Source organism: Pavona decussata, unplaced genomic scaffold (assembly GCF_977016875.1).
Source record: "Pavona decussata unplaced genomic scaffold, jaPavDecu1.1 SCAFFOLD_302, whole genome shotgun sequence".
Lineage (NCBI taxonomy): Eukaryota > Metazoa > Cnidaria > Anthozoa > Scleractinia > Agariciidae > Pavona > Pavona decussata.
The window spans coordinates 1,025,285-1,052,898 of record NW_028145698.1 but is presented as its reverse complement, the minus strand read 5'-3'; the positions used below and the strand labels follow the sequence as shown (position 1 = coordinate 1,052,898).

At 37.8% G+C, this 27,614-nt stretch overlaps 2 protein-coding genes across 2 annotated transcripts; one reads left to right on the top strand and one right to left on the bottom strand.

Annotated features, from left to right (window-relative positions):
- Positions 1–7,210: 7,210 nt before the first annotated feature.
- On the bottom strand, positions 7,211–8,283 carry LOC146454392 (uncharacterized). Its single transcript, XM_085095506.1, has 2 exons — positions 8,217–8,283; positions 7,211–8,132 (listed from the first exon to the last, which is right to left on the bottom strand). The coding sequence occupies exons 1-2, from the start codon at positions 8,281–8,283 to the stop codon at positions 7,366–7,368; spliced, it is 834 nt and encodes a 277-aa protein (XP_084951632.1). The 3' UTR covers positions 7,211–7,365.
- A 4,830-nt stretch (positions 8,284–13,113) lies between these two features.
- Positions 13,114–27,614, top strand: LOC146454391 (protein Wnt-8b-like). Its single transcript, XM_085095441.1, has 7 exons — positions 13,114–13,242; positions 19,211–19,355; positions 20,116–20,140; positions 20,681–20,837; positions 23,877–24,145; positions 25,445–26,713; positions 27,246–27,614. Exons 2-6 carry the CDS (start codon positions 19,273–19,275, stop codon positions 25,919–25,921), a joined length of 1,011 nt encoding a protein of 336 aa, XP_084951567.1. The 5' UTR covers positions 13,114–13,242; positions 19,211–19,272; the 3' UTR covers positions 25,922–26,713; positions 27,246–27,614.

Here is a 27,614-nt window from a genome sequence, read left to right as displayed (position 1 = left end):
GGGCGGGCAAGATGGATGGGAGAAAAGAAAAATTTAGGGATAAGTTTGTCGTTTAAAACGACGGAAAAGGATTCCGACGTAACCGGGTTGGAAGCTGGAGTCAGACTATTTCGGACTCTACCTTATAGCATAATTAATATGACATCATTAGGGGCTTTATGAAGCCACATATTCTTTTTTTCTGTAGGCTTTTTTTCTAGTTCTTTTCATTTGGATGATGTGCGTGAGGCGAACCATAGAGTTTAATTTGTAGGAACGTGGTTTACTCTCAAAGACAAAAATGATTTTTTCCCTTACTGGCTAAGTTCTCTATGCCACGTTGAATTTCCCTTTTTCAAGTTGTAGTTTTGCAGAGAATGGCGGCAAAAAATTGTAGTAAACGTAAAGGGCCCCCGTAGGGTTTTCACGATGGTGTTAACAACAAGGGCGTTATAAAAAGAAACGTTTATTTAAGAAATGCAACCGCTCTACGCGTTCATCATAAATTTTGTTGTTGTTGGGTTTTTTTCCCTTCTCTGCACATCTACAACTTGAGGCTTCCAAAAGAAAACATGTTAACACAAAAAGTGAATTTTCCCCTCTCCATCTCAACAGGGTGGAACGCCTTCTCTACGAATTGAGATATTTTGTATTTCAGTCACATTAGAGAATTTCAACAAGTTGGAATAACTGCGCAGTAATCATAGTCATCGATGTCGTCGTCATTATTATTAGGGAGCTTTAGCAACACGACGACGGCGAAGGCAGCGAAAACGAATGAAAATGAATTCGCGTTTTTTCAAATGTCGTCGCGATTATTCCAACTTGCTTTAAATGTCAAATGTAGGTGAAATTTCCTGGAGTTGAATTATTGGAGATCGCATCCAAGTTTACAAAGAGAAAGAAAGTTTCGTCGTCGAGTGTTAACGTCCTCCATAAAACATCCCATCAGGAAATTTCACGTCCTAGTCGTGTAATGAAGGCAAAGAACTTCACAATAACATTGCATAATATTTATGCAACAGAAAATTGAGTTTAAAAAAGAAAAATAGAATCGAATAAAAGGTTTAATGAGAGGGTAACATTTAGACAGAAACCCTGTCTCCTATTTTACTCATTTTAAGTTACACTGCTGTAGCACATGAAACCTCGTTCCCAGGGTCTCTCTGCTTCCCAAAGAAGAGAGAGCCTGGGAACGAAGTTATAGCACATGTGGGTTGTACAGTCAACTCTCGCCTTGCGGAAACCCCGATAATACGGACAGCAGCTAAATCCCCGGCAAAAATAGATCACAGACGTTTAACTGAAATAAATTCCCGCTATTACGGACTCTTACTATCAAGGACACTAACTCGCGGTCCCGAGGGTGTCCCCAATAGGGAGTTTAAGAAACGAGGACGGCAACGGCAACGAGAACGCCACAAAACAATGGGCTTAATGAGCAAAAACAATCGCTTTGCACGTGCGTTTTACATTTTGGTACATTTCTTTACCGTCCTCTGCAAACAGCAACGTGAAATGACCAAATTTTAGGTTCTCTCGAGAACGGGAGCGTATGACGCAAAATCTTCTTTATTTTTTCTTACTTTGACGTCGTTCATACTAATTTAGTTCCTGGAGAGTTCGCCAGCATTTTCCAAGTTAAACAAATTTTAATGATTGCGAAAGAGTTACAAAAACGAGAAGTTATATTTTTAAATGACGTTCTCGTCACTGCTGCTGTCCACGTTTCTTAAACTCCCTATAAAGAGAGTTGACTGTAAATGGAAATGTCCATTACTGAACATGATATCTTGTATGTAAGAATGTAGGCAGAAAATCAGGTCATAATGGCCATTGTAGAGCTCTACCCTATAAAGGACTTTCTAAGTTAATTGTACATTACTAAGATATTTGTATGATAGAGATTTGTCGTTTGTAGAGTCATTTCCATTAATATAAATATTAAGGTTTAATGTACTTTGGAGAAATGACAGGCTAGTAACGTATATTTTCTCAACATAAGTTTTCTTTTTGTAGTGAGGAAAGTTTTTTAAAGTACAATTTTTCAAGTAATAAACGAGTAACACCGTCCAAAATTTAAAAACATTTCCTGCTCCTTTTTCAACCAGCTTCTTGTAAAAATTTCGTGGCTCTGCCCTTAGTTTTCGAAGGGAGTAGTAATGTCACCCAAATTATTTATAGCATTATACATTAGTAATTCGTTTTCTCTATTAACTATGCAATGTGAGGCGGTCTAAAAGACCATGAATTGTTCTTATTTTAATTATCTAGCGATAGTTTTGTTACTTACAATATGTCAAATAAAATCTCGTAACATGATCAACCGAGAAGAAATTGGGATTAACGTTTATCCAGTTACTGTTATAAATGGTCGAGTCTTTTAAACCAATAGACCCTTCTCCAAAGTGGCGGCAACAGATTTGAATGAGTTAAAATTGAACTAAATGAAAAACGTATACCAGCACTGGAAAGAGCACCTTTACTTTAGTAACCTTGCAAAGTTTCAGCATATTAGGTGTTATATCAGCTTAGGAAATGTAAGATGAAATTGGACAAATTTACAGATGTTTGTATGACTGGGGGTATACGTCATACCCCCAGTCATACAAAACTCTGTAAATTTTTCATTTTCCAACTTACATTTTCTCAGCTGATATAACACCTAATATGCTGAAACTTTGCAGGGTTACTAAAGTAAAAATGCTCTTTCTAGTGCTGGTATACGTTTTTCATTTTAACTTATTTGAATTTTCGGCCGCCATTTCGGAGAAGGGTCTATTACGCGTCACAGCCTAATAAGCCAAAACGAACCAAAATAGAAATACACTTATTCTAACATGCACAGCACAAACGTTAAGGTGGGACGATACCCATACCAAATACTCGATTCAGAGGTTTCCTTGAAAAAATATCGATATTTGTGAGAAATATCGGCTGATTCGATCCCTTTCGATACTGTTCACGTGACCGTTGACTTGAATATATTTGAAGGCTGCTTTACAGTCCAAAACCGTCTGTGTATGTTCTGTTGCATGCACTGAGCGTGAAGGAAGTATCACAAAATTAAAGTTCAAACAACGTTACTAGGGCTGTGAGTTTCATGTTTGCTCATCTTCTCTTGTTACGGACCATAAAGAGCGTTTTAAGAGTATAGGTGATAACATGACAAAAAAGTCTTGGACGAGGACGTTACAATATCGGAAAATATCGTACTCGTATCGGATCGATTTGAAGAAACTCGTATCGTCGCCCCCTTAGCGAACGTGAACCCTGGCATGAGCGCGGGAAATCATGCACTCGGTGCCAATTGCAAGCTCGGGAATCGCGGCCGGCTACCAGCGCCAAGAGCGGGAAAATATTATCATGCCATTGGTGCTAGGACTTGGAAAAAGACAACTAAAAGTAATTCCCTCGTTATCGTTAGTTATCATACTTCAACAAGAGAGGATGAAGGTAAGAGAGGCAATCGCTCATATAGGCCCTTTCCCTGTCGTAATCCCTCTAAAGTTATTTTTAGAGGGTATCGAATTTTTCGCGGATAATGTTACCTCGCGCGTTACGTGTCTTTCACCGTCATTAATTTTACAACGGCTAATCATAATCGTACACTTCCATAAAAGAAATTGTTTCTCGCGTTACTTGCAACGAATCTCTTAGTAATATACGTGATTTGAAAGCTAATAGAATGTAGATTTGAATGTCCGAAGAGACTTTAAACTCACTGTGACAAAAATATCAAGATTTTTCGTGCCGCGGTTGTGATGTTTATGCTCGTCTGTTCAATCGCGGCTTCAATTCAAATATAATGTAACACTCTTGCAAAAATAAAGCTAAGATTTGTTTCTCGCCTTTCTTTTAAAGAATCTCTTGGCTACATGCGTGATTAGAAAGCTAATGAATTGTAGATTTCAATGACCAAAGCCGGATTTGAACTCAGTGAGATAAAAATACCAAAATTCGTGCGGAGGTTCTGATGTTTGCACTCGTCTGTTCAATCGCGGCTTTCAATGTTTTGTCAGCTAAATGTAACACTCTTGCGTGAGAAAAATATTTGTTTCTCGCGTTTCTTCCAATGAATCTCTTAACTACATACGTGATTATTAAAAGTAAATAGGACGTAGATTTCCATGACTGAAGAAATTTTGTACTCACTGCGATAAAAATATTAAAATTTGTGCCGGCGGTTGTGATGTTTATACTCGTCTGTTCAATCGCGGCTTTCAATGTTTCGACAGCTATTAAAATGTAACACTCTTGCACGAAAAAAGATTTATTTCTCGCGTTTCTTCCAACGAATCTCTTTACTACATGCGCAATTACAAAGCTAATGGAATGTAGATTTCAAGGACCAAAGGGATTTTGAACTTACTGAGATAAAAATATCAAAATTCGAGCCGGAGGTGATGTTTATACCCGTCTGTTCAATCGCGGGTTTCATTGTTTCGACAGCTAAATGTAACACTCTTGCATGAAAAAAAGATTTGTTTCTCGCGTTTCTTCCAACAAATCTCTTAGCTACATACGTGATTAGAAAGTAAATAGAACGTAGATTTGAATGACTGAAGGGATCTAGTACTCACTGCGATAAAAATATCAAAATTCGTGCCTACAGTAGGTTTAGATGTTTGTATTTGTAATATTCTTGCATAATTTCCGCACAGCTGGGCTTTAAAACAAATCTTGCCGGAGCGATTCTTTTCCAATCTGCGTTGTCCAAATACAGCCACTTTAAACTCGCATTCGTCCACAAAACCTATACAGGCACCGCTTCCTGTAAGCATGTTCCGCCATTTGTTTTAAGATCAATTCGTGAAAGACGCGTAACATTGCGTGGGAATCGGCTCAGCTGTCAACGCGGGTAAAATTCAGGATATATGATTGGCTATCACCTAAGACTCTTGGGACACTGGATCTTGCGGGAGATCTAAAAATAACTTCAGAGGGATTACGATGGGAATAGGGCCTATATGGAGGATTACCTCTCTTACCTTCATCCTCTCTTGACTTCAACTATTATTTTAGTCTCTTGGAAAAAAGGCTTCCTACACAATTAAGCTTGTTCACAAATAATGATTTAGCAGTCAGGAAATATTGAAAGTAACGATTGACTTGAAGCAACAATCGCCCAAATACCATGAAATCCATAATAATTTTCAAAATTTAATGTTTTAATATTACTAATATGATGATATATGATTTCAGTGGACCAATTTGATGTTTGCATTGTAAACATCGTATCTGTCCAATTTCACTTAGTCAGAACGTTAATTTTCATGTAATCACCAACCAAAAAGTTATCTTAAATTTCCACCGCTAATAAAGCCTGAAGGCAAATTGCCTGTCAAAAAATTAAGATTGTTTTTGTTTTACCTAACAGCATTATATCTTATTAGATGACAAAGAATTAGCAAAGTATCTGCCTACTTAAATCTGTTTTAAGATAATGCACTTAGAAGAGCTGAGACTGTATGGGGAAATATCTCTCTGATAAACGTATTTCTAGCTTTCCATTTAACATCAACATGCCAAATATCTTGTAATAACGATGTTTTGGTGAACTCTGAACCTTTTCAAACCATATAAAGGTAAGGTGAGATTGTTTTTATTTAATTTTCAACACTCTTACGTGAAAAGAGAAACCAAAAAAACAAAATCTTTTCGTAGTGGAATAATAAATCCCTTACTCGATTGTTTTACATATAATACGCGCGTACATTTTGCTCATTGCTCCTATTTTTCCTCGCCTTTTCAGGGCTCGGAAAAAATACTCCGCAACTCGCAAAATATCTGCGCGTATTATATGTAAAACCATCGAGTAATATTGATGTATAGCCTGCATGTACGACCACCCAAATGGTATACTTTTAAAACTGGGTCATAGATTTTACCTTCTGCCTGAGGTCGAGTATTTTTCAGTATTAGTATTATTATTGTTCTATTTGCCACACCCGTCAGACATGCGAGTAACAATTACACGTACAAAGAAAAACAAGAAGAGGAAACGAGCAGTCAAGAAGGTGAAAAGTAACGGGGAGGCCTAAACGAAACCATAACAAACGGCGGCTTCACGCATAATTAGACCTCCTTTGAAGAAAAAACTGAGGATGTTTTTGTTATAAGTTATGTCGCACTTAAACATACAAATATACAACACGCATTGCAAAAACTACATGTACAGTTTTCTAAAAGTCCTCAAACAAAAGTTGCACGAAGGGAATGGTTTTTTAATGCAGTCAGGATATTGCGCGTAGCAATTCAAAGCATTTGTCTCTTTTTATCGTCAAAAGCTAGAGACAAAGAGACGTAGTGAGGAAAACAATATCAATCAGCACGATAAGGCGCCATTTCGACTTTACGGATGAGCCACGCCACTGATCAGGTCTGAAAAACGAGAATGGATTTTTATAGGATTTTATATTTCAAAAGGGATACACGCGAAATGACATATTTTGAGGACCGCGCGACGCACATCGATCAAAATTTCCCCCTTCCCTATTCACACGCAAACATCTCAGATTTTTAAAACCCGGCCGGCTGAATCGCTGAAACGACTGATTCGAAAGTCCTTGAGAGATTACCGATCCATCTCATTCGACAAAAATCTCTCGTAAATTGTCATAAAAAAAAGTTGAATTGAGGCGAATTATAGTTTCATTTCTTGCCGTTTGGCATGCTACAAAGTTGCGTAAGGATCTATCGTGCATAGACACGGTGATGCTAAAGCTCTGGAATGATGCACTATAAAACACTTAAGACAAACAATAAACAAAACAAACACAGATCATAATTGGCTCAGGGATAATACTGGACAATGAAAGAACCTCCTCGGCTTTAAATCGTTATTATTTTCCATCAGTCCTCCGAAAAAAATGGCGCCTCATTTACGGATTGCTTATTCGGTTGTTATGATAATATTTCGTCAGTTTAATATTCGTGCAACTATTTAGAACAGGTAAACAAAAAATAGTTTTCATTTTCAAATAATTAATTCAATACCTTTAAACGTTAGACACATGCTATAAAAAAACCTACACCTACCTAACTACCCAAGCGAAAATGTTGATGGAGATTTTCCGCCTTTTTTTTTTCATGAAAATTTCTCAATATATATCTACCGGTACCTCATTCGAAGGAATTTCGGCTAAGCAACCTTGGAGACGATACGTCTTTTCTTTATTATTTGTTTATTTTCTTCATTTGCCACTTAATACAATTTATTTATTTATTTTTTATTTTTTTTTTTATTTATAAACTTCGCCAGAGGAGAAAAAAAACAAAATGAAAAACCTCTGACAGGAGAGAACTCACAGAACGATATGTTCCAATAACGAGACCCCTTGTATAACTAAAATCACATCGTAATAATTAAGTATTGACAAATAATTAACAACACATTTTAACTAATAATACAGGTAACGATCTGCTTTGATGACATTTTATGCAGACACTTTTGAACGTTTGAGGTACTGCGGGATCGTACACATTTAAAGTCAAATCTAGGTAGTATGCCCTCAAATTAGTTTTAAATACATCTATAGATTTTGTATTGTCCCTCAAGAAGTCTGGAAGTGTGTTAAATGCTCTTGAGGCTCTTGAGTAAAAACTGTTCTGGAACGTGACAGTCTTAGATTTAGGTATATCTAGTAATATACTCTTAGTTGGAGCAGAACGCCTGGTAACTCTAATAGGTTGAAATATCTTAAAATTGGTGTCAGAACTATTAACAATAGATTTATAAGTGTAGACTAGATCCAAGTATTCATGCCAATAGCACAGAGGGATAAGGCCTGTGAGTGTTAGTCTGTTTTTATACGAGATACCAGTCCTGTAGGGTAGTGAGAGTATATATTTAGCTGCACGTCGTTGTATTCTCTCGATAATTTCGATCAGTTTGACTGACTGCGGGGCCCATACTTGTGAACTGTACGAGAGGTTGCTCATCACTAAGGCTGTATACAGTGCTTTGCGAGCAGATTGATTTTTGACCTCAAGTGTCGACCTACGAATAAAACCCAGCATCCTATTAGCGTTAGAGGCAGCCGCTAGTACTTGACTGTTCCATTTCAAGTCCTTACATACTAATATCCCGAGATCCTTTTGAGCATCAGTACGTTTGATTGGTGTATTTTGAAGTAAGTAAGGTGTTTCCACTAGATTGATTTACAATAGGAAGCAATAGTAACATAACAAAAAAGTCATAAAAACAATTAAACGTAAAGTAACAAATAGCTAACTTGTGGCGGGGAAATCTCTAAGAAGCCGTAGGCTTATAAGATTGAGATTTCCCTTTTTAAACACCATATCTTAAGCGCATTACATAGGCGGTGTTTGAATGATGAAGAAAGAAAAAGTAATATTTTATGGTCATTCCCAACAACTTGCACATGACGCGTATCACATGTTCACGTTAAATTTTGTTTAGCTGAGTTCAGACTTATGCAAAGGGCTAAAAGTAGAAGTGAGGTGAAGATTGTTAGCTGAAAGTTTGGTTTCGAATAACTCTTTTGAGGGCTGAGGTGGAATGTTCTTATTTTTTTTTATGCAATTTGAGCCCCAATAAGTTCTTAAGATCAAGTTCTGAATGTAGTTTCAATTTGCTTGTGACATCGATTGTTAATGTTAAAATGTGTTTCTTTACCATTTGGGTTAATTGGACTGCATAGTCTGAAGTTTTCCATGTATTATTTTATCCGTATTTATACTGTTCATTTTAAAAACATTTGGTCAAAATAAAATGTTCTTAACTGACTCTCAGCCTGGGTAATGTTCTTAGTATGTTCTTAAATTTAGTTATTCTCAGCCTCGACGTTCTTATATTTAAGGTTCTTATATAAAAGTAAAAAAAAAAGAGTGTACATTGTTAGACATAATTGGAATCTCATAACTGCGTTTTTGCCTCGGGAGTTTGTTTTTTGAACAAACATACACGCTAATGACAGGAAACGGGAATCGCCCATTGATCTCGGCTTAAAATCAGGAGTGAGTAATAAGAAAATTTGAAAACTAAAATCCGAATTTTCTTTGCTTTTTTTCAAAAATTTCAAGCATCGTTATTGAAATCACGCAAAAAGTAAACGTTAAACAGTACTCAAGTTTTTTGCTTAGCATAACTTAAATGAAAGATTATAATACTAAGATCAATTAAATTCATCCTCTTCCTGTAGACTCTTACGCGGAAACATCAGCCATTAATATTTTTAAGCGGTGGACAGAAACATGTCATGAAATGCAGCTTTGTATGTACAGTTGTGCGGGGAAATGAACTGGGGTGAAACAGTTTGTCCCATGAACCTAGTTTAATGGCCTTAACTCACGGATCTCCTGTTGGTCAGTGGTGGAGCATCCGAATTAGTAATCGGAAGGTCTTAGGTTCGACTCCTGATAGGAGCACTCGGATTTTTTCCCTAAGTATGCCTGTGACATTTACTGATATAATACATCATTCTCAGTAATGGCTTATATATAATTTCCATAAATTTCACAACCAAGAATACTATGAATTTTAAGCTAAAGATGCGAAATAAATTAAAAGATTTCCACAGCAAATTTGGCAGCATCTCATGTAGCTGGGTTGTGATGTACGTTTAATAGCGCGTTTTCGGTTCAATTTTCTTTACATCTTCACGCACACTTTAACAGGGTGTTACGAACAAGTGCGAGGAAAAATCCAAAGCGAGGTACTGCATTCGTCTCACACATTTTCTGATCAGTTAAATCACTCAAATTTCAGAAGAATAGACTCATGATATTTTACGCTAATTTAATTGATTAGAGGCCATTGGGCTTGATACTTTGTTGAGATTTCAAATCTAGCGGAGATAAGTTGACACCCCCTTTTTTTTTTCTCCAGTCACCCCCTATTCCAACATGTTTGATTTTAACGCGGAAAGGTCTAGAACCCCCCTTTTTTTTTCTTTCGTGCAATCAATCACTCATAGCTTTTGTACGTGACTCTCTGAGCATCGTTCAAGTTCTATCGAGGACATTTTCCTGCCAATTTTTGACGTCTCATGGATTCTAAATCCCGCAAAAAGGGTTTACAGAAACCTCAACATTATGTCACAGCGTTGTGCTTCAGCGGGAGGCAATTAAACGGAAAACATTTGTCGTTAATTATGTTAAGAAAAGGGTAATCGTTTTCGGAAGGGGAGCACACTTTGTCAGTGATGCCCTGTGGCTTTTTACAGCTCTTAGTTTTATTTCATGACTGTCTATTGCTGAAAGTTTGGAGGACTGCAGGAAATGAGGACAATAATATCTACTCTCCGCTGTTATTCATTTCGCTTTTTGCTTATTAAAAATACGTCAACTTTTAAAATGGTTCATCTTACGTCTGCACTATCAGTAAACCACTCAAGGAAAAACCAAACAAATGGCTCTGATGTAATATTTGATCATTTCTCTTGATGTTTTCGTTTAGTTTCTCGTAGTGCTAGCTGAAAATTTGGGGCAATCTGCACCGTTTGCAACGTCTCACATTATTGGTCGAGAGGACAAAAGAACGAACAACAAACACTGTGCTTAGACACAAAAAACAATGGACCTACAGATTGTTAGGGTCCAGTGAAAATAGAGCTTGAAACAGGCTCAGGCCTACTCGAAAATTTGTTTTTAGGGTTACGGGTGCAATTATATCATACGTTCTGTATTTCATCTGTTTAGCTTTCTCTCGTAGTAACCTTGGCCTCCCCCACACACTTCTAGTAGGCCCACCTTCCCACCCATGCAGTTCCAATCTAAATTGCTCTGAATTTTTGCGTCGCGTGCGTTTGGCATTCAAGTATCAGAAGAGGACCGTTAGGTAGGAGGGGCATTGTCTTACTGCAGCTGATGTTGAAGAGGATGAATACGTCGTTGTTCTTTCTTGACTAATATTTTTACAAAAACGCTGTTGTTATTACTGTTATTGTTATTACTATCATCATCACCATCATCATCATCATCATCATCATTATTATTATTATTATTATTATTATTATTGTTTTTGTTTTCTATTTATTTAAACAATCAGTCATCAGTCGTGTCTTAAAATCGGAACTAAAAATTACTTGAAATTGTTTTTTTTTTTGTACATGGTAGGGGTAGGCTTCTTGTTGTTGTTGTTTTTGTTGTTTTCAGTCCCATTGCACAGTAAGGTATTACAGTGATATGTCTCTAATATGTAAGTAGAGTGCATGAACTGTGACTCAACATACCGTACAATAAAAGTTGAAAATATTAAGGTTTCTTCCATTTAAATGTTCTGTCGCTTGAAAAGAGAATCGCAAAAATTAGTTTCTAGTAGAAGTTTCAGTCATCTCGAACCGCAAAAATTTGTTCCCGCAAAATTTTCTTGCTACACGGTAAGTCGCGAAAGGCAACCCCCAAAAGATGAATGAAGTAACGCATTAGATACTTGCTCGCCATAACTCAAATGAAAGGTTATGGTGGTCAATTAATCCTCTTGATGTAGCCCTTTTACGCGGAAAAATTCGCCTTCTTTAAATCAGGAGAAAACGAGACATAAAATGCACCCTTTGCATGTACAAATTGTGCGAGGCGATGACTTACAGTCTCCGTAAGATTTGGTAAAGGAAAAAGCTAGGAATTTTCAGCTTAAGAAGCCAGGAAAAAAAATTCGCACGGGAAATTTAACAGATGTAGTTGTCATATTGTTATAATCTTTGTCCTCCATCCGTTTCTAAATAATAATTTGTTTATGTTTTTAACTTAACGGAAATGCTTAAACACCTCAAGCAAGTTAAGTCCTGCCTATTTATCCTTCAAAGACCCCCCAGCAGAGAAATTAAATACATGTACCCTCGATTTTCTGCTGGTAAAACGACTTTCGCGATCACAGCAATTTCATTTAATAAAGATCTAACTTGCTGATTATTTATCTCGTTTAAAACAAAAGTCTTCCTAAGTCACGTGGCTACCTGAAATTCCTTTGCGATGACGCCACGACGTGCTCTTTGAAAACGGAGCACCGACCTTTGTACTCAAAAAAGTTGGAAAATTTTCGCCCTTAAAGTGTCTACAAAGACCATGTCAATGTAATTTCACCTTTTGGTGGTAATCTCTCATTTTTTCTTTCAAGATATCTTGGCCTTTATTTTATGCTACGTGACTAATTTTTCCTCACTGATCCTAACACTCATAACATGTGAACGTCATTTCAAAATTGAGGAAAACTGAAGCCCTTACTCATTAGCACAAAAAAAATCATCGAACAAGCAACAAATAAGATTAATACAAGGTAGCCTTCCGTTTGCTTGTTTCAAATGAAGATTTTAACCCAAAGTCGTTTCAGATCACTTGTCAAAATTTGATGCGATAAACGTTCTCCGATTAATAAGTAAATTATCTGCTTGCCAGCTTTCAAGCGGCTAGGCCAAATTCTCCCCTTTCAAATAGAAACATTAATAGCAAATTGTTATCCAGATCAAGCCCTGAGATATAGATAGTCTTGATTGAGTTCGTTCTAGCATGGTCTGCATGGTGGATTTCACCAAAGAAAACGTGAATGGTCAGTTTGTCAATGAAAATACAACTCTATTTATTGTACGTGACTTTTGAATATTGTTTAAGTTCTACCCATGAAATTTTTCCGGCCGGGCCATTGTGGCCTATTTTCGCAAATCCTAATTCCCGTAAAAGGCTTTATGGTAACCTCAAATTATGCCACGGAATTGTACTTCAGTGGGAGTCAATTAAACGGAGACTTTTGCAGAGGATTAATGATTTAACAAAACGGCAACTTTTGATGGAAAGGGAACTTACTTCATATGAGGTCTCCGGCCGGCTTTTGGGGCGTGGCTACTGACAATCACGGAAAATCTAGAAGACAGGAGGACAACAATACACTCTTTCAGCTGGTATTCGTTTATTTTCTTTTGTTGTAAAATACGTTTTAGTTTAATAATCTTCGCGCTCTGTCGGTTTCTTTTTTTTGCCTACAGTGGAACCTGAAGCGCCAAAGGACTAGGGACATTCGTTCTTAAATCAAGGTTCGTTATATCGAGGTTCCATTGTATGAGGTTTTTTTTTTTACTGACGCGGTCTATCTCAAGAAGGGTCTGGCCCGAGTGTGTGCCATTTGGATGCGGATACTGGGGAGAGTCTAGTCGATAAAAATGCGTGTGATGTTAATATTATTTATCATTAGATGCTACGCTATTATTCAGACAACGGCACTGTCGTTCCATGGAAAATTCATAACCCTTAAACAATTTCTGGAGCTGAAAAGGTTTAAACCAGCACTCACAAGACAACATTGAGGTAAGTCTCTGTCTTAATATAGCTGTTCGTTTTATTCTGTCAGCAAAAGCGGAATAACTTTGTCGATGAAATATTTCAACGCCCGAGTGTCTTGTAATAATTTTATGAAAAAGAAGATTGACGTTTCTAAAAAATATGACGGGATACAGTCAAGCAATTGGTAGATGCCACCAGCAAGCTCAATTTCTTCTTGTCCGCTCGTCGATATTTACTATTTGCTTCACTGGTGATTTCCAAATTTCTGGGATAAACCAAAGCCTTTATTTTGTTTAAGTTGTGATATAACAAAAATATGCTAATATTTCCGAAGAAAAATATGTTGGGCGTCAAATGATACAAAGCATAATACTGAAGTGAATCAAGCCAATTGAATAAACAAAAAATCGACGATAGCATTAAACAATGCAAAAAAAGCTGTTATAAAATTAGGTTAATAAAATTCGTCTGGCGGACAATTGATAAATGTTGAAGAGACTCTTAGAAAGTGAATTCACGCTTAATTTGTTTGTTATCAAAACAACGACAAAAATGATGATCTTCTCAAGTTTTGTTTACCCCGAGGGATGCTCAAAATTTGAGAAAACATTATTCTCTTTACTTTGTTTGAATTCATTTATTAAAAAAAAAAAAAGAAGAAAACGTGCTGATTCTACCGTCATCTTAACACTTCCTGGAATGGGGGGTCAATGACGAATTTCTTGTTTGGGTGGGGTGATTTACGTGGGCAGTGTGTGCGTGTTCATTTGAGAGCTGGGTAGGCTGGATTGAACAGTTTTTTGCAAATTGAACACGACGTACACTTTAGGCTCAATTTCCAGCCGCTGTTCGGGAAACGGACTCAAGAGAGCGGCGGAAATCGAGCCTACGTACACTTTAGCAGCTAGAAAGTTACATGACCTGTATCAATTCAGCGAAGGTTGGCAGTTGAACTGAAGCGTTCTGAAGGGGCGTGAATGAGATTAATCGATGAGAGCGTATCATGAGAATCCATGAGAACACTCGAAAGTTGATGGCAGTGTGAGAGAGAGTTTCGTGAGAGTTTGACGTTAAATTAAAGAAAAAGCTACTTCAACCCTCAGCCAGTCGTTTGTTCGTTCGATGACAACAGTTGCGAGATCATGTGTCAGTACCATACAATGTAAGTACTGACTACAATGTCTCGAACAAAACTCTGTGCGGAGGGCCATGAATTGTTTAGTTCCGTTGTGGACGCATTTTTAAGGGTTTTAGATATATATGCTTATTATAAAAAGCATTAAATGTCAATAATTCTCGGGCGAAAAAAATGTTAAAAATGTCAATCGGATTTGCGGTGGCCGAACGTGGCGCTTGTTGTATTCCCTCTGTTTTTATTTTTTTTTTTTCTTTCGTTTTATTTTGTTTTTTGTTTTGTTTTTCTCGTCAGGAATATATAAAAAAGCAACCTCAGAATAAATGCATGCAAACTGATTTCAGTATTCGTTCAACAAGTGCAAAACAAAGACTATTTCATTCGATACTTTAAGTACCTTTTCGATCTATTTTCAGCTACTTTATTTTTAAAAAGCGAAAATTTAGTGCGGAGTGGCGAAGTACATGCAACCGTGCTAATCCGACGAACGAGAGCTTAATCTCATCCAGCTCAACTCCATCGTGTCTACAATAATGTGGTTTGCTGAAGACAAATTGCACTTAGACGTCAAAAGGTCTCGCCTTCCAGTAATTTCTTAAAACATGAAAACGTGCTGAAGTTTATTTTGCGGATTGCCAATATATTTTTTGCGAGACACGAGGACTTTATTTATAAGGTAAACCAATGCTTTGTTTTCGGTAATGATCGCTTGCGGTCCTTTTAACACTTGAATATAAAGGGTATTAGATAACGACACATGTACTCTTACGTAGAGCTACTCTTACGTAAGGATTAATTAATATCGTAAATATTCTTAGGGGGGATTAAATTTCGCGAGTGATCTAATTCTTAGAGAATCGTGAAAGAATTCCAAAACACGAAGACCGCAAAATACCGTGCATTGCAAAATATTCTGCTCTGGTTCTTCTTAACTCAAATCGAAATCCAATTTCTTCGTCTTTTTTGTTTATTTACTTTTTATTAAAGTAAACACCAGAAGAAAAGCTTCTTTTGAGAGGAGTTTTAAAGACCTGTGTCAGCCGAGGGTTAAGTCTCTTGAAAAATGTTGGGGGTAGTGAGGAATAAGCGTTTGAAGTTGATCCGTAGCGGCGCCGAAAAAAAAAGGTAACTCTGTATCCGAAGTCTAACTGTTTTTTTATTGTGGCATAAGCAGAGATTGCAAGGAGTCAGGCAGTCAACCAATTTTACAAGAGTGGTTATTGTTAAAGAACCGCGGTGTGGAGCCGCAGAAGAGCAAGGTCGCCAGCTGCATGGATGATCTTAGAGAGTGGTGGGCTACCCACTTGCAAGCCGGTTCCGTCAGCGGACGCCATGTTGATTAATTTGTCTGCCAAGTAGCCGAGTCGAAAATAGTGGAAAGTTCTACTGAGAATGCTGAATAATATGACCTTTGACTGAAATTCTAGGCACCATCCTACTTATCGTTTCGATATCGTTGTTACGAAAGTTTAAATAAACGAAGGCCTTTCTCTTCGTTTCATATGCCGGGTTCATGTATGCGGCGTTTTCATTTGTTTTAGAAAAAAACCGACAGGTAAATACTCCTCCATTTTCGTGGTGTTCTCAATCGTTTTTGGTCGCATGCGTTTGGATGGCAAGCAGGTCGGCTCAGTGGATGACGTTAACTAAAATATCACCTTTTTAAAACAAACAAACAAATAAACAAAGACAATATTGAACACGGGTCAACACAAGCGAACTGGGCCCATACAAGGTAAACACTGAAGTAACCCAAGGAACTTGTAGTTTCTCGAAATGGAAAACCTTATTTTAAAGAAATACGAATTCGTCAAATGTGATAACTAAGGTGCCTTCCATTTGTGAAACTGGCTGGTTTTTATCAACGTCCTTCGAATTTCTTCAAAATATATAGTATCTTTTTTGGAGTGATTACTTTTCGAAATTTTGCAGTACTATCCCTTCAAAATGGCGCATTCTATTTACAGACTTTACAGTCCTCTTTTTGTCACTTGTACTGAACGAAAATTTAATGCACCATTCAAAAACAAGTTTCGTCATATTGAATGCATAATTATGACCATGTCTTGGGTTTCCTTTGAACGTTTAATTAAGGTAAAGGGTATTGAAGTTGTACTTAAGCTGAATAATCCTCGACACTGATATAAAGTTCCTATCTTAAGGTTAAGGACAATGCCTCGTAATACATTTTTTTTTACCCAGTTTATGACTGTGCGGGGAGAGAAAAGCCGAGATCTTAGCAAGGGCATAAAATCCAAAAGGGAAATTGGGAGTAACCACGCAGTTTTCATGATCAGAAATAATTAAGCACAAGAGACTATGAGATCTCTTGTTAAGCAATAATAACTGACAATAGTTTTATAATACATAACCGAATGTACGGCTTTTTTTCCCCTTTCTTTTCTCATTTTTTCAAAATTGAAGCTTAATTATCTTTCAAAAGTATCAGTTTTTTCCAAAAATTTCTTTATGGATTTCTTGAACCCTTGCAAAGACATGCGGTTCGCTTATAGTAATACAGCGCTCAAGAAAACTTTCCTTGGTTCCCACGCACGCTCCTAGAATCCTTAGATGCGTAGAACGAAACTATGCTAATTAGCAAAATGAGGCACAATCAAAAACTCATCATTCTTTTACAATAATAATACATTCGTTAGGACTTGTGGAAGATAACCGCGACCACTAATAGGATTGACTGCTTCACGCACGTCACGTTTATTGTAAACGAGGGGAGCAGTCTGGCGGGATCATGTTCGAGAACTAACTGTTGTTGAGTCAGAAGCCAAAGAGTTCTGTTTTCAGGCATTTTTCAGGCAACGAAATACTTTTTTTTTTCTGAAGCTATCCTAGGTCACTTGATTTCGGTTTGCCAGCCTGCATCCTTTCCTAAAGGGCATGAAATAACGGAAGATGAAACATTCAGCGCTCGCAAAAGAATCCATTAGTATCTGATAGAGCGGTTTGTGGTCTGCGTTAGCTGGTAGCTTGCAAAATTGTTTGAGGTCGTTATCACGCCCGCACTATTTCCGCAATTTTAATGAGCTATTTTTATGGCGCTATAATTAAGTATACTGAGCCAGATTTTTTTCACTGTAAGCTGCTTATGTACTGACCAAAATAGAACGTGATTCTCAACAATGATCTTTTTGTCCTTCTCCCACCCCTGTCCCCTATCACTGCCACCCCTTGTGCAAGGTTAGATTGCCCTGCATGTCTATTCGATTTGCATATTTTCAAAATTCATTTGAACCTGCTCTTCGTCATATCAGTATTTGATTTCGGTCAGTAGTTCATGTATGACCCCATGAAATGTCCTGAGACACTAGTGCCATGTCGGGCCTCTAGGCACAGAGGTATTTCAGTAATTTGCAGTTTTCTAACATGTTCCACTTGAAACGCACTAACTTGTCAAATAGACTATTATAAATGTTAGATTCAATGCTTTCTTACTTGATTTTAAATTGATTTGCTAAACTGCAATAGGTGTTTAACGAATCAAATTTTATGCTAAGGAGTGGACTGGCGAAAGGATGACATCACAATAAAATAATTTCCGGGAAAGAATTCTAAATCGGCTTGTTTACCTATCAAAATTGACCGTTCAAAATCGGTAAACTTACATCAAATTAGCTGAAAGTTTCGTCAAATACCTAGGTGGATAAGGCATTTTGTACTTACTCAAATGGTAGTACCCGGCCGAAATAAGCTAATTATAATTTTCAAGGTGACAACGTGGAATTTTTTCAGAAGATGATGTCATTACACGTTATTGTTACCATCTGCTTGCTGACGTTTGTAATAGCAATTTCTCACGAATCCTCTTGAAAGTGGATATTTGTAAGCGGACACGCGTGGGTAAACTTTCTGAAGTATTTTATGCTTGAAAAACACATTCAACTCTCTTAAGTGTGTATCTCCTGAAGTAATTAATAGTGGTTTCAGGCTTCCGAGCGAGGACTGTCGGTATGTTCTGAAAATCTAAACAGAGCAAAATGGCCACATTTCACCTTCGAAATGCATGCAGCCAAGATTAGGCTTGGTTGCAAGCGTAATTGGAGGAGCGAGGAACGTGTCCCACTCCCCCCCCCCCCCCCCCCATCTTTTCCTCTGCTCTCCTTCCAAAGGCTTTCCCATAATTTCTGATTAAATATGTTGTCTTCATCTTCGTCTTCTTCTTCTTCTTCTTCCTCTCCTGAAGATTCTTCGTTTTATTCTTTGTATTTCTTTCATTATTTTTAATATCCTCATAGTTTTATATATTGCTCAATCCGGATTTCGCGAAATTTTTATCGGGCGAAAAAAGCCAGTGGAAAGAAATCAATGCATAAGAAAAAATGAGGAAAATACGCGCGAGTATAACTTTTTGATAACAGAAAGGCAGTCATTTTAAGGAAGCGGAAAGTTAGCCAGTTTTGAAAAAAAATTTCCAGATTAACTTTCTGAGAGAAGAAGAGTTATGTTTTCCCAACTCAGTGGAACGAAAAAAAAAAATGGTTTATACGGTCGCAAAAGTACTTATCTCCTTCACTAATCAGAAAACTGCGACAAAGAATACATTGTATTTGATAAAGAATTTTGTAGAATGTCATTTTGCCTCAAGCGACATGTGGCATTTTAAAACCTCAGTCGACCGAGGAACAAAGGACGTTACCTCAATGACCACGAGATTATCAGAGATTAATGAATTATAATGAGATAACAACATTATTGTGACTAAGAAAGCCCTCACCTATATACAGGAGCCGCCGGCTAACACCTCCTCCCACTCGCCTGTAAGTTTTGCATAAGAGAGTTAAGCGCTATTGTTTGGTGTATTTTATTGATGACTTTATTTGTTTTCACCTACTCCGTATAAAGGAAACACAAGACTGTCGGCACCCAATTGATCTCAACCCATACAGTTACACAAGACATTCAGAATGTCAGCATCGAACGCGAACAATCTTGCCGTGATTTTGGTAATCGCTGCCGTGTTTATAAATCATGGATTCGGGCGAACAAGGTTAGCGAATTCCTTTCTTTTGAAGTAACTTTTACTTCGCGTTTTGTTTTGGCTGATCGCGGAATTAAGTGAAACAGGACATTTGTCATCCTTTCAAGCTTAGAGAAAGCCGTGGATCGTTTGTTTGACAAGGAAATAAATTGCATTGCATGCAATAGCGCAAAGATTTCAAGAGAGCTCTTGTCTGCTCAAGTTTAAAATTTTCGCTTACCTAATCGTATTCTTGATGCACCCATGTGAAACGAAGGCAAGAGACGGAGAGGTTTGTAGTTAATACTAATGGCTTAGCACAGAAAAGAACAACTGCTTTAATTCGCGTTAAGAATAACTCTTTCAAATTACTCCTGGAAATTCAGCAAAACTATCCAAAGAGGGTGTTAATATCCCAAACGTTACTGCGGTTTAATTTTGAGTATATAAGCTTTCAGACACTTAAAGTGCTAATGTCTCGAAAGCTCAGAATTTAAGAATCATTGAGCATTTGATGTTCCTGTCAGGGAAAACAAATTGCTTACCGTCAACACGCAACTCGAGTTGATAAGGGTTAGTTGTTGTATTGAAATTTAATATCCGCAGTAAATGTTACAATTTTAGCTAAATCACTTTAGTTGAGCAAGAAAACTTTAGCATTTGAAATTTTAATTTGCGGAACTGGAATGTTTTGATATTGAATTTAAATAGCTTAAATAAGTGGTTCTAGAACACCATTTTTTAAAACGGAGTTCAGTTTTTGTTAACTTTAAGGTTGATTGCTTTACAGATCCGACAGCATCTTAGGACAAGAGGTATTTTCCATTTTGTATCAATCCTGTTAAGTTTTAAACGTTTGTTCGTGGTGATGTCTAGCGTCGTTAGGTTTCGGTGTCTTTAAGAACAACAATAGTTCGTTTAACGGCGGTATACCAAAGTTATTAAGAAATGAGTGCCATTCCTTTATACCTTTAGCAGAATATACCATGACACTGAGACAATATGCGTTGACATAGAGACAATATGTCAAAGCAGGGAGCCGAAACCACGGCAAAAGAATTCAAAGCGCGATTTTCGCTATGGACGCAAGCATTGTGAAACTGCGCAAACACAAAAGAGCGTTTCCAAGATACACAGCCAAACGCAAGTATAAGCTCAAGTCACAGGCACAATAAAAAAGGAGCTTTTGATTCAGAAGACTGAGCTCGCGTTGAATGTGTTAGGCTTTAAAGTAAGCTTTCATCCCTTGCGAAAATCACAGTCATTCTCTACCTTGTAACTGACACCTGTTGTTGGCAAATTCGATAATTACTAAATATGATCGCTTCTTTATACCGCTCGATTTAATTTTCCAGGCTTATCCATTGTTATTGCGCATCGTGAGGGAAGGAGGGCATCTTGGACTACGAGAATGCCAAAAACAGTTCAAGAACGAAATCTGGAATTGCACACTGGATACCAAACATGTGTACAAACAGCTGCCCATATTTGTTAAGACAACGCTGCCTTATGGTAAGAGTAGTGTGATCTTCTATTCTACCCAAAGTGTGATGGCTCTACTCATTAATCCCTCTTCAATATAAACACCTATAATAGGATTTTTTTAATGAATATGTCACTCTGATCTCGTCTATGCACGTTATTTATTTCGGTTGATCAAGGTAACGATATTTTCCTTTTTAAAAGTGACTGGATCTTCTTCCATTTACAGGAACCTCGAGTGTTCGTATCTGGACATTAAGTTAAGTCCCTCGCCAAGATTGAAAAAAGCTTATACAAACGCCATCTCTAGAGTGTGAACTCTTATTGTTGCTCGGTTTAAGGCAAAGCTCAGTTAAAACTGATACAGCTTTCAATTTGTTTTTTCTTTTTATCATTCCAATACGAAGTCACCTTGTTACGTAACTCTAACATATGAATCGCTGGACAAAATCAGTCTTACATTGGAATTGCAACCATTCAAATTGAAGCTTTTTGAGTCAGTATTTTAAGGTAATTCTTGCTTTGAAGTCCATGGGTGAACATAATTAATGTTCGTCAAAGCGTGCCGATCATTTAACTACAATATTCAGTGGGTCTGTCCTTTCGTGTATATTTATCATCCAATACCAGGAGGTCTTAACCTTTTAGATCATGAATAAGAATCTTGAAGTCTATTCGAATCAAAGCTACTGATTATTGCCTTCTTAGGCATGCTGTACTGCCTTTTTCCCAGTTTATTCGCATGTTGAAATTTGATATTTTATCGTTAGTTTTGAGCTTGGACATCATTGGAAGCTTTTAAACCAAAATGCCGCTAATTGCACCGAACCGCGGCAATGCAAGGTGACGCCATTTATAAATGCGCCAAACAACTGTCTCCGAAAAGAACGCAGTTTAAATTTGAAAGCTAGGCTTTGCATTTAATGCAAGAAATAACTTTCGGATTTAGGAAATCTATTTAACTAACGCAACCCTTCTAAATTAGAGTTGGAGTTAAGTTGTCTTTAATTTCCATGCGAGCGGAACATAACAGTGTTGTCGGTAAACTCGACTGTCGTCTTTTGTCATTTTAAATCTTTTGTTAATTGTTGTAAACTTAGTTTATGTTTTCACCTTAGGAGTCTCGTTAACTAGTCAAAACACCGAAAATAATATCAATTAGCGTAGACAGTACTAATTAAGTCTCTGTATTAAGATTTGGGGAACTTAAGCAACGACGACGGCAACGCTAGCGAAAACGTCACTTGAAAATAAAATTATAACTTTACTTCATTTGTGCTCACCTTCGCGATTATTTCAGCTCGTTAAACGTTCACAGAAACGGCGGAGTCACGGCCCAGGAACTAAATTAGTAGGAGTGGCGTTAAAGTTAAGAAAGAGAATGAAAAATTCACAGTCGTGTGTTCACGTTCTCCACAAAACCTTGAATTTAGTCATTTCACGTTGTTGTTTTGCAGAGCACGACAAAGAAATGTACCAAAATTTAAACGCGCTTTCAGGGCAATTGTTTTTACTCAGTAAAGCTGTTGTTTTGTAGCGTTATCGTTGCCTTCGCCGTCGTCGTTGCTTAAACTGACTATAATCTTTCCCGGACAATCACGCTAAACCACCGTTTGAGAATTGTTGAAAGCTACTGCCTTCATCTCTGCGGACAGAATATTATGCACCATTACTCTTACCGAGTTGAAGTATCCAAATTACACCTTCTATTTTCCTGTTCCTATTTGTTTTTTGCTTTTTTAGGGAAAACGAGAGTTCAGTGTTAGCGACCGCGGTTTGAACGTCAGCTTTCAAATCATGCGCTCCTTATACAATCGAGTATAAAGTTATTAAATAAGGTTGAAGTGAGCAACAGTTCCACCTGTCTCAACTTTCTCGTTTGATCACCACTAATCTCCCTTACGTTCAGTTTTCGACTCTCGTGCGCTCTTAAAGATTTTGTATTTGCTCAAATTGTCATCATGTAATGAATCAGCCAGCGTTTGCATTCTCCATCTAATTTAACGGCAGTCATTTCAGTTCCTTGCGTTCAATAAAAATCCACGCTCTCGTTCCTTCCTCAACCATAATCATGGCTCTCCTCGAGCTCAAAGTTCAATTCACTGAAACGTTGACCATGCTTCGCTCACGCGCAGTAAAATTTATTCAAACCTTCACCCCCAATAATAAAAAAGGAGAGAGACAAACAAGCTGTAAACATCGAAGAAAATCAGCGCAATCTACCCCAGAAACGACAAGTAAAGTTCTTTGCTTTGAGTCAACAAATGAAAATTCAAGTAGAACGGAGCGCATGTTACGTTCGATTTTTGTCTAAAACTTGAACTGTATTCATCGTGGTCGTAAATGCAACCTATCGCTGAATTTAGTCAGCCTTAAATCTGCTCCAAGTTTAAAGGGAACTGATGAGCACCCTCGCTAGCGCTAGGCTAGCATAAACTTGAAGATCAACAATAGATCATATTCTTAGTCTGGTTGGCCGCCATCTCTACTCGTTCTTGTTGACTCTGAGCGCTTTTATCGAGTATCTAAAACCTCGAACGTTCAAATATGCGCTTTTGTCAACGACCCTCGGTGCTGCATTATTCTTTTTGAATGCTGACCTTATTCAGTTATTAAAAAAGCGGTGAGCCGATCCGACACACTCTCTCGTATATGATTAGTCCACAAGGCTTACACTTCTTCCAGTTGAAAGCGGTCAGGGTGTTCGAACTGTCGTCATATTTTTCAAGCCACAGATAAATGGCAGAAAGTTTGTCTTAAAAAAGAGTTAAGGACCACAACAGTTAACGTTATATCAAGAGCTTTTCATCTGAATTAAGATTTGAAAAGATTCAATCAGTCGAGAGTGACGAAGAGTCGATTAGATCGACAGCATGAAAAAGTACTAGAGCTAGAGTTTAAGCTCTAAAAGCTTTCAGCAGAGCATGTGCTGAATGAATAAAAACGCCTTGAAAGTTGACAACTCAGTAGGCGCATAAATTAAACGAGAACGAGATTTTCAATTCGAGCCCCTAACTAACTTCAATTTTGTTCAAATGCAGCTAACTTTGTGTGTTTATTTTCTGATAGCCACCCGAGAAACGGCGTTTATCCACGCAATCAGCGCTGCCGCCATCACACACGAGATCACGCTTCAGTGCAAGGAGGGAAAGGTACCCGGATGTGGTTGCGCAGTGATCAAGAAACAAAAGAAGCCTGGGGATGACTGGCAGTGGGGCGGATGCAGTGATAATGTGAAGTTTGGAGAGAGGGAAACCAAACGCTTTATTGACAAACTGGAAAAAGGAAGTGACGCAAGAACGGCTTTCAACTTACACAACAATGAAGTCGGAAGAAAGGTATAGTGAGATTGCATTTGTTCAAAGTATTCTTTTTTATATTAGCTTTTTTTGCATGAGGGGGGGGGGGGGGGGGGGGCGAGTCCCCGAATCTCGGTAAATCGTAAGCGCCATGTTGAACTTTCAAAATCTTAGGGAGCTGGGGAGAGGGGTTGGGGACTCTTATACCCACCTCCACGGTCGCAGTTTCTACTCTTCCCAATCTTCCTCTGCTTTTAAAATCCAAGATGGCGGGTAAGCGCTCGCCCAAAATTATACTTCTAGGCTATTTTTGCTCGTTAGGAATTCATCCTTTTTGTTAATACGAAATAATAGTGAAACAATAGTCCTTCTTTGGGAGGAACGTGCGTGGATTTACGGACAGTAGATATGTTTATGCTTTCCTAATCTTTCGCCAAAAATTAGAGATTTGGGAATATAATGGCGATACGTGACCAGCAAACAATCCTGGAATAATCCAATGATTTTCGAGATTTTACCATCCTCATTTTTATTCATGACATTCTTATTTAGGAGTGAAATGTAGCATAGTTTGCAAAGAAGGACGAAAATGTAGGCAAAACTGTAAATGCAATTGTCATTTCCTAAATCGCATTGAAAGGGATTATAAATGATTGTAAATCTAATGCGAACGTTTCTGCAAATACCGAGTTAGTACCATCATGATGTTTTCCGATCGTTCGATAAATATTTTTTTGTTTACTATTAAGGGTAATAAGTCCGTCCATTTTGTCTAAAAGCGATAGTCAGTTGTTTTTGTGTCGTTGACTGTACGTTCAGGCCGACAAACGCGCGTACAAGAAGTCTAATTAATTTAGTATACAATGAAACTAGCGTTTTTTATCTATTTTGCAAGGAACGAGTTCAAACATTCACTCCCTAATAGAAAACTCTCCATCGTAGGCTACGGGATAAGGCAGCTTTCAAATCCGCTGTATTCTAGAGTAAGAATACACCCAGTGATTGCCAAAAATCTCTCGCAAGATGGTTTTGAGTTACCTGAATACAAAATGGTTCCAGAATATCGTGTGGCAGCAAACGTTTGTAGGTACTTCTTCGCAAATTTACCACCAAAACCAAAAAATCTAGAGTCTATTCCATTTATACATATGTTCGAATACAGCCAATCGAACGCGACCTAATTGTTAAATAACACATGATGTCTACAAAATGTCAAATAACGAAATACTCACATCTATATATGCTGAGCTGCGTATCTATTATGTGATGAAATTAAAGTGGTCTCTCTCTACTGCTAGCACGCGAGTCTGACATTTTGCCTTAATATTCCTTTGCCAGGTTGTACGAGCAAACTTAAAGAGAGAATGCAAGTGTCATGGGGTCACTGGAAGCTGCACTTTGAAAACTTGCTGGAAGGAGCTCGGTCCTTTTGAGAGCGTGGGATCATTGTTGAAGCAGATATACCACAACGCTGCACGAGTGTCGTTCGTAAACAACAAGCTTCAGGAGCGAATAAACAGACATTTGAGAGCGGTGTCTGAAAAGGATAGAAAGCTGGTTTACCTCGACTCTTCACCAGACTACTGCGTGCGAAACTACACCGTGGGCTCGCCGGGAATGCTAGGAAGGACCTGCAGGGGAGATGAAGTTTCCACGAACAAATGCAAATCTCTGTGCAACTCTTGTGGACTGAGACATCAAACGGTGGACAAATACAAGCAAATCAAGTGTAGGTGCAAGTTTGTGTGGTGCTGCAGTGTAAAATGCGACACGTGCAGAAACAAGTATTCTGTAACAACATGTATGAGGAGATAAGAAAAAAGGCAGGACAAATTCTCCAAAGGCAGGTTGAATCACAATAATTATTGTTATATCCAGCTGATAGACTTGTAGTGATAGGGATTTTATCTGGTACATTAGGAGAGAATTAGCTAATCTCCCGCCAATTTGTTCGTGTCATCGGTATTTTCCCGCCAAAACGTCGCAGTCGACGCATGTACAGCGTCCCTCCTCCAATTCTTTGCGCGGGAAAAAATGTGTGGTGGTATAACATGAAAATATTGAAATAAGCGGAATAAGTTAGGAGGGCATTAGCTAGTTTCCCGCCAGTTCGTTCACGTCAGTGATGTCTTCCCGCCAAAACACCGCATTCGTCATATGTGCAGCTCCATTCACCCGTCACAACGTGGCGCAAAGGCAAAAAATTTTGTGGTATACTGAGAAATTATTGAATAGCATGAATCGTTGAATCTTTCGCATGTTGTAACGCAAACGATGTGGAATTTTCATCTCATGCAACAACACAAGAGCAAGAGCTATTTAGAAAAACTGACTTTGGTTACTTATTGTATTCAAACACTTGACGAAATATTTCACGGTATACTATTCAAAAACGTATTGCCTTGATCGAATTATTTATTACACAACACATTTCAGTGAAAGCGGAACGGACCACACATAAGCAGCTACACTGAATCAAAGTGACATTGTGTATGCGTTGTGTTTAAGACGAAAGAATTTACAAACCTTGATGGTTTATAATGTAAATATGAATAAGTTGTAAAGCAACTACCTTTTGGCCAGTGGCCGAGTCTCAATATGATGGCTGTTGAATTATGAGCCTCTCTATGGGTATTTCCGAAGACATCGAAGACGCGAAGATCACCGCGGAAAAAACGAAGATCTCAAGATTGAAGCGAAGATCTGAAAATTGACCAAAATTTGCATGATCAAATTGAACACTCAGATATAAAACTGTCAGAACTCGTAAACACTACAGAAAATATCTGTTATTTCTGAATTTTGGCATTTGACCACATTTCACTGAGATTTTGACAACGGTGTCAACAGTGGTTTACAGTTGCTGCCGCGAAACCACATGATGCCATTACAAGGCTGAAAACGACAAAAATAGTCCACTGATAACGTAATAATTAATGACATGACATTAATAAACAGTCAGTTATGCAATATGCTATCTGGCTATTGAAGTGAAATATTTATCATCTGTGAATAACACTGAATAAACGTTAAACCATTTCAATCCGAAAAACGAAGATCTTCCTAAAAAAAAAAAAAAAAAACGAAGATTTGCGAAAAAATCGCGGAGAAACCGAAGACCGTGGGTACCCATAGAGAGGCTCAATTATCTCTAGCTACGTGGTAACTTTGGTAATTTAATCGGGTGTGGTGATTAATATTGTCATGTGTTGAGTTTGCACATAACCAGTAACAATCACATCAACGAAAGGCTTTGAAGCATCGTTCTCCTTACCGCTCTCTAATCTTGTGTAGGGCGCGCAGTGAGCGAGTGTCTTTACAAATTTTGTCAAAATGTTTCAACAACATTGTCTGTTGGGATAACGAGGGAGACACGATTGCGGACACTTACGATGCTTCAACAAGTTTTCGGTGATTGAACATATTATCTTGTCAATGTTTAACTACAAACAAAGAAGGTAAATAGCTAAAAGTCGTTTAATAATAAAACGGTAACTGAAATCATAGT

Excerpts from the sequence above, each read along its gene's own strand:
- LOC146454392 (XM_085095506.1), bottom strand. The coding sequence starts at position 8,283 with ATGGTGTTTAAAAAGGGAAATCTCAATCTTATAAGCCTACGGCTTCTT. Across the intron at positions 8,133-8,216 it reads TAGAGATTTCCCCGCCACAA|TGGAAACACCTTACTTACTT; the intron begins GTTAGCTATTTG and ends AAATCAATCTAG.
- LOC146454391 (XM_085095441.1), top strand. The coding sequence starts at position 19,273 with ATGTCAGCATCGAACGCGAACAATCTTGCCGTGATTTTGGTAATCGCT. Across the intron at positions 19,356-20,115 it reads CATGGATTCGGGCGAACAAG|ATCCGACAGCATCTTAGGAC; the intron begins GTTAGCGAATTC and ends ATTGCTTTACAG. Across the intron at positions 20,838-23,876 it reads TAAGACAACGCTGCCTTATG|CCACCCGAGAAACGGCGTTT; the intron begins GTAAGAGTAGTG and ends ATTTTCTGATAG.